This window comes from Penaeus vannamei, chromosome 14, assembly GCF_042767895.1.
Source record: "Penaeus vannamei isolate JL-2024 chromosome 14, ASM4276789v1, whole genome shotgun sequence".
In the NCBI taxonomy this organism is placed as follows: Eukaryota; Metazoa; Arthropoda; class Malacostraca; order Decapoda; family Penaeidae; genus Penaeus; species Penaeus vannamei.
The window spans coordinates 14246254-14253753 of record NC_091562.1 but is presented as its reverse complement, the minus strand read 5'-3'; the positions used below and the strand labels follow the sequence as shown (position 1 = coordinate 14253753).

Below are 7500 nucleotides of genomic sequence, written 5' to 3'. Positions count from 1 at the left end.
ATTTATTCGTCTATTTTTTTTCCTCGTATTTTCCTTTATTTTATGTTTAAGGAATTATGTGTCGGGAAAAAAAGAAAAATACAAATTCTTTTCAAAATCCAGAAGAAAATACCTTAAAATATCTAAAACGTCCCTTAATTTTCTGTGATAAAATAATGGGTACCTTAAAAGAGACTAAACAAATGGAAAACATTTAAAAACTCTCCCTTAAATAACCATAACAATCATTATCATAATCCTTGATCAACTAATATCTCTCCCAGTTGCTCGACCTACATACACGTATCTCTCAACAAATGAAAAATAAATCCATAATAAACAAAACAAATACACAACGACGAGAAAAACGAATATAACATTTCATACTCACTTCGGATTAAGATTTTCGCATCGACCTCACCACTTTATCGTAAGGGCTCTATCCGCTCACGTATACAATGGATAATGGCCTTAAAGACAAGCAACACTTCCAGCTCTTGCCAGGCTTCGGGGATGTAGAGAATGTGTGTTTTTTCGTACCTCGCGATGCAAGCTTAATCAAGTTGCGAACTAATACGTACTACGTTAATCTTATGAATTAAATTAGGGAGGAGAATTAAATGGAACGACCCATAATGCGTAAAAATATACAGATGTATATATACATACACATGTATACACATACATATATATATTTATATATATAGGTATATATACATGTATATATATATATATATATATATATATATATATATATATATATATATTTATTTATATGTAGATATATATATACTGTATATACACATATGTGTATATATATGTATGTGTGTATATATATATATATATATATATATATATATATATATATATATATATAAATGAATATATATGTGTACACACACATATACATATATTATGTATATGTATATATATATATATACATATATATATATATATATATATATATATATATATATATATATATATATATATATATATATATATATTACATGTATATATACATATACATAGATATATACATATATGTATATACATATATGAGTGTTTGTGTGAGTGTGTGTGTACATATGTATGCGTGTGCGTACACACACATCCATACTTATATATTCGGGTATGTGTGTTCTGTTTTCATATTACATGTACAGAAGTAGATGGGTTCTGCCAGTTGAAGGACAGAACACAAAACCTACAACGCACAGCCTGGGCACTTACCTCGACGAGTGCCACGACGGAGGTGGGCGGCACCGCGGGCTGGATCGGGAAGGGCCCGGTGATGATGCCAGGTGTCCCGGGGCGTGTGGGCGCGGGCGTGTGCAGGGGCGTGGGCACGGGCGTAACCACAGGCGTAGGAGAGGGCGTGGGGTTTGGGGAGGGCTTGGGTGTGGGGGGGTAGTCGGCTCCGTGGAGGGGGGGTCGCCGGAAACACGCGCCGTCCGGTAGGTCATCGTAGGTCACGCCTGCAGAGGGAAGAGGGACTGATGACAACGGTGACGTGTTAGCCCTGCTGGCGATGACAATAATAAGTTGAAATAATCAAAAACCAGAGCGCCGCGCACCTATAGTTGTACTTCCACGCACACACACACACATATGTATGTGTGTGTGTGTGTGTGTTTTACATATAGTGCATTATTATATATTATACACACATAACCACTTAGAAAATTGTGCATGTGTCATATTCTCCATATATGAATTATGAATACACAGGATGTATGTATATAATAAAATAACAAATAAACACAAATAACCACCAAGAAAATTCAATAGGCGTTCCTTAATGAAATTACCATTTAAGGCACAGAAAGTTAAGGGCATTCCATTTTGTCTTAAATGAGTACCTATTGTTCGTAATCATGTCGCCTATTCTAGTCCCTATTTCCGTCCGAAGTTTATCAGCCGCACTTTTAACTTCTTGCAGCAGCCATTTGGAAAAGATTGACCGATTTGAAAAGGTCTCTTGTACAGCGCTGTCTAAGAAAAAGAAGTTTCCAGACGTTACAATTTTCTATTTGTTAGTTACTGTTTCTCTCTTACCGCCAAAAATCATAATTATCCTCTATGGAAAATTAATGAAAACGTTTCATTCAGCTCTTGATATAAACTAAAATAACTGATGTAGACCTAATTCTTTTAAATAAAGGCTTAGATTACCCATCTTGGATCTTTACATGCAAGTTATTTAGTATAAATCAACCAGTTATATCCAGCTGACATCGTTATTACTGTTACTGTTATTATCATCATCATTATAAAGTAGCTGCTTTTAATTCAGAAAATAAAATATTCATTAACCCCACAGGCAATATCCTATTATTTGAAAGTCTCTCATCTACAAGAAGCCTTAAAGAAAACGCTTATCCATCTCTCAGAACTACTTTCCTTCCTACAGCATTTTGCTTTTAACCCCAACATCTCATCGCAATAAGGCCCGTATTGGCGTGTGGTCTTGCGGTCTCCCTGTGAACTTTTAAGACCCATTCGCGCTCCCTGTTAGTGTGTCTTTCGTGTTTACAACTGCCTTGTTTTGAGCGACGTCGAGCCGGAAACTGACCGCGGAGGGAGGTGTTGCTTACGCTCTCTGGTCTACACAAACACGCTCTGTGAAGTTCCTGTTTGAGAAGGGGTATAAAAGCATAGATATGCTTGCCTGTGTGTGTGTTGTACTCATTTTGCTTTTATTCAACTGTTTCTATTTCTCTGTCTTTGTCTTTGTCTTTATCTCTCTCTCTCTCTCTCTCTCTCTCTCTCTCTCTCTCTCTCTCTCTCTCTCTCTCTCTCTCTCTCTCTCTGTGTGTGTGTGTGTGTGTGTTTGTATGTCTGTCCATCGACGTCTGTCTTGCAACCTAGCTACATCGCTTTATCGGTCCATCTATCCATCTAAATAAGCAAATTAATAAACAAATGAATAAACAGACAGATTAATAACAAAAATGTATTTTACGCATAATTTCTTTACCATTACCATCAATTTCTTTACCACCGGATCGAAGTCTCGATCAATAAAACGAATCCAAGACAAAAAGAGAAATCACGAAAATCGGTGAATGTGATCCATAGGAATTCCACAGCTGGGGAAGAATTTTTGGCTGCCTCTGTAATCTCAAAAGCCTTCGTTATATCCCTGGTCAAAGGAGGAGATTGCAATGCGAATGGGTAATGGAAAGGAAATTCTTGCTGTTATTGTTGCTACTATCATTGTTATAATTATTTTTGTCATTCTTTTATAATCATCATTATAGTTATCCTTATGATGATAATAATCATTATTATTACAATTGTTATTGTCATCATTATCATTATCATGGTGATAATGGTCATCAATATCATTTGTTATTACACATTGTTATTGTTGTTATCATAATGATTACCATTATTATCTTTATCCTTGTTATTACTATTGTAATAATCATCTTCATCATCATTACTCTTATCATATTATTATCAATATATTGTTATCATCGTTGTTATTTTTGTTATTGTTATCATTATCGCCATTATCATTATCACTATCGTCATTATCGTTATTGCTATTATTATTGTTATTATTATCATTATGATTATTGTTGTTGTTGGTTATTAGCCTTATCATTATGGAAACCATTATCACTGTTGTTTCCCTAGGATTATTGTTACCATTATTAACATCATTGCTATCATTACCATTATTGCCATCATTATCGTGATCATAATTCTGATTACCATCGCCATTACCATTATTGCTATCATTACTAATTAGGGAAATGTTGTGTTGCCATTGGTATCAAACCCCTTACTTTAGGCTCATAAAATGTCCACATCCTATGCAAGTACTTCCAGCATTCAGAGTCGGACAGACCTTCCCAAATCCTCGCTCTTTCCTTTTCCCAAATTCTCTTGCTTCCCTTTCCCAAATCCTCGCTCTTTCCTTTCCCAAATCCTCGTACTTTCCTTTCCCAAATCCTCTTGCTTCCCTTTCCCAAATCCTCGCCCTTCCCTTTCCCAAATCCTCGTCCCTTCCCTTTCCCAAATCCTCGTGCTTTCCTTTCCCAAATCCTCGTGCTTCCCTTTCCCAAATCCTCGTACTTTCCTTTCCCAAATCCTAGTACTTTCCTTTCCCAAATCCTCGTACTTCCCTTTCCCAAATCCTCGTGCTTTCCTTTCCCAAATCCTCGTCCTTCCCTTTCCCAAATCCTCGTGCTTTCCTTTCCCAAATCCTCGTCCTTCCCTTTCCCAAATCCTCTTGCTTTCCTTTCCCAAATCCTCGTCCTTCCCTTTCCCAAATCCTCGTCCTTCCCTTTCCCAAATCCTCGTACTTTCCTTTCCCAAATCCTCGTACTTTCCTTTCCCAAATCCTCGTACTTTCCTTTCCCAAATCCTCGTACTTCCCTTTCCCAAATCCTCGTACTTTCCTTTCCCAAATCCTCGTGCTTCCCTTTCCCAAATCCTCGTACTTTCTTTCCCAAATCCTCGTACTTCCCTTTCCCAAATCCTCGTACTTCCCTTTCCCAAATCCTCGCACTTCCCTTTCCCAAATCCTAGTACTTTCCTTTCCCAAATCCTCGTACTTTCTTTCCCAAATCCTCGTACTTCCCTTTCCCAAATCCTCGTACTTTCCTTTCCCAAATACTCGTACTTCCCTTTCCCAAATCCTCGCTCTTTCCTTTCCCAAATCCTAGTACTTTCCTTTCCCAAATCCTCGCTCTTTTCTTTCCCAAATCCACGTACTTTCCTTTCCCAAATCCTCGTCCTTCACTTTCCCAAATCCTCGTCCTTCACTTTCCCAAATCCTCGTCCTTCCCTTTCCCAAATCCTCGTCCTTCCCTTTCCCAAATCCTAGTACTTCCCTTTCCTGAATCCTCGTACTTTCCTTTCCCAAATCCACGTACTTTCCTTTCCCAAATCCTCGTCCTTCACTTTCCCAAATCCTCGTCCTTCACTTTCCCAAATCCTCGTCCTTCCCTTTCCCAAATCCTCGCTCTTCCCTTTCCCAAATCCTCGTACTTTCCTTTCCCAAATCCTCGTACTTTCCTTTCCCAAATCCTCGTACTTTCCTTTCCCAAATCCTCTTGCTTTCCTTTCCCAAATCCTCGTACTTTCCTTTCCCAAATACTCGTACTTCCCTTTCCCAAATCCTCGCTCTTTCCTTTCCCAAATCCTAGTACTTTCCTTTCCCAAATCCTCGCTCTTTTCTTTCCCAAATCCTCGTGCTTCCCTTTCCCAAATCCTCGCTCTTTCCTTTCCCAAATCCTCGTACTTTCCTTTCCCAAATCCTCGCTCTTTCCTTTCCCAAATCCTCGTGCTTCCCTTTCCCAAATTCTCGCTCTTCCCTTTCCCAAATCCTAGTACTTCCCTTTCCCAAATCCTCGCTCTTTCCTTTCCCAAATCCTCGTACTTTCCTTTCCCAAATCCTCGTGCTTCCCTTTCCCAAATCCTCGTACATTCCTTTCCCAAATCCTCGTGCTTCCCTTTCCCAAATCCTCGTACTTTCCTTTCCCAAATCCTCGTACTTTCCTTTCCCAAATCCTCGTACTTTCCTTTCCCAAATCCTCTTGCTTTCCTTTCCCAAATCCTCGTACTTTCCTTTCCCAAATCCTCGTACTTTCCTTTCCCAAATCCTCGTACTTTCCTTTCCCAAATCCTCGCTCTTCCCTTTCCCAAATCCTCGTACTTTCCTTTCCCAAATCCTCGTACTTTCCTTTCCCAAATCCACGTACTTCCCTTTCCCAAATCCTCTTGCTTTCCTTTCCCAAATCCTCGCTCTTTTCTTTCCCAAATCCTCGTACTTTCCTTTCCCAAATCCTCGTACTTTCCTTTCCCAAATCCTCGTACTTTCCTTTCCCAAATCCTCGTACTTTCCTTTCCCAAATCCTCGTACTTTCCTTTCCCAAATCCTCGTGCTTCCCTTTCCCAAATCCTCGTACTTTCCTTTCCCAAATCCTCGCTCTTCCCTTTCCCAAATCCTCGCTCTTTCCTTTCCCAAATCCTCGCTCTTTCCTTTCCCAAATCCTCGTACTTTCCTTTCCCAAATCCTCGTACTTTCCTTTCCCAAATCCTCGTACTTTCCTTTCCCAAATCCTCGTACTTCCCTCTCCCAAATCCTCGTACTTTCCTTTCCCAAATCCTCGCTCTTCCCTTTCCCAAATCCACGTACTTCCCTTTCCCAAATCCTCGCTCTTTCCTTTCCCAAATCCTCGTACTTTCCTTTCCCAAATCCTCGTACTTTCCTTTCCCAAATCCTCGCTTTTCCCTTTCCCAAATCCTAGTACTTCCCTTTCCCAAATCCTCGCTCTTTCCTTTCCCAAATCCTCGTACTTTCCTTTCCCAAATCCTCGCTCTTTCCTTTCCCAAATCCTCGTACTTTCCTTTCCCAAATCCTCGTACTTTCCTTTCCCAAATCCTCGTACTTTCCTTTCCCAAATCCTCGTACTTTCCTTTCCCAAATCCTCGTGCTTCCCTTTCCCAAATCCTCGTGCTTTCCTTTCCCAAATCCTCGTACTTTCCTTTCCCAAATCCTCGTACTTTCCTTTCCCAAATCCTCATACTTTCCTTTCCCAAATCCTCGTACTTCCCTTTCCCAAATCCTCGTACTTTCCTTTCCCAAATCCACGCTCTTCCCTTTCCCAAATCCACGTACTTCCCTTTCCCAAATCCTCGCTCTTTCCTTTCCCAAATCCTCGTACTTTCCTTTCCCAAATCCTCGTACTTTCCTTTCCCAAATCCTCGCTCTTCCCTTTCCCAAATCCTAGTACTTCCCTTTCCCAAATCCTCGCTCTTTCCTTTCCCAAATCCTCGTACTTTCCTTTCCCAAATCCTCGCTCTTCCCTTTCCCAAATCCTCGTACTTTCCTTTCCCAAATCCTCGTACTTTCCTTTCCCAAATCCTCGTACTTTCCTTTCCCAAATCCTCGTACTTTCCTTTCCCAAATCCTCTTGCTTCCCTTTCCCAAATCCTCGTACTTTCCTTTCCCAAATACTCGTACTTCCCTTTCCCAAATCCTCGCTCTTTCCTTTCCCAAATCCTAGTACTTTCCTTTCCCAAATCCTCGCTCTTTTCTTTCCCAAATCCTCGTGCTTCCCTTTCCCAAATCCTCGCTCTTTCCTTTCCCAAATCCTCGTACTTTCCTTTCCCAAATCCTCGTACTTCCCTTTCCCAAATCCTCGTGCTTCCCTTTCCCAAATCCTAGTACTTCCCTTTCCCAAATCCTCGCTCTTTCCTTTCCCAAATCCTCGTACTTTCCTTTCCCAAATCCTCGTACTTTCCTTTCCCAAATCCTCGTGCTTCCCTTTCCCAAATCCTCGTACATTCCTTTCCCAAATCCTCGCTCTTCCCTTTCCCAAATCCTCGTACTTTCCTTTCCCAAATCCTCGTACTTTCCTTTCCCAAATCCTCTTGCTTTCCTTTCCCAAATCCTCGCTCTTTCCTTTCCCAAATCCTCGTACTTTCCTTTCCCAAATCCTCGTACTTTCCTTTCCCAAATCCTCGCTCTTCCCTTTCCCAAATCCTCGTACTTTCCTTTCC

At 40.4% G+C, this 7500-nt stretch overlaps 1 protein-coding gene across 4 annotated transcripts in view; it reads right to left on the bottom strand.

Annotated features, from left to right (window-relative positions):
- LOC113820267 (EGFR adapter protein) overlaps nucleotides 1-7500 on the bottom strand; it is a 726452-nt gene that overhangs the window by 612635 nt on the left and 106317 nt on the right. For all 4 annotated transcript variants that reach the window (XM_070129756.1, XM_070129752.1, XM_070129753.1 and 1 more), the window contains one exon: nucleotides 1213-1457. In XM_070129756.1, the coding sequence (XP_069985857.1) occupies nucleotides 1213-1457 (245 nt within the window). The remainder of the gene's footprint in view (nucleotides 1-1212; nucleotides 1458-7500) is intronic.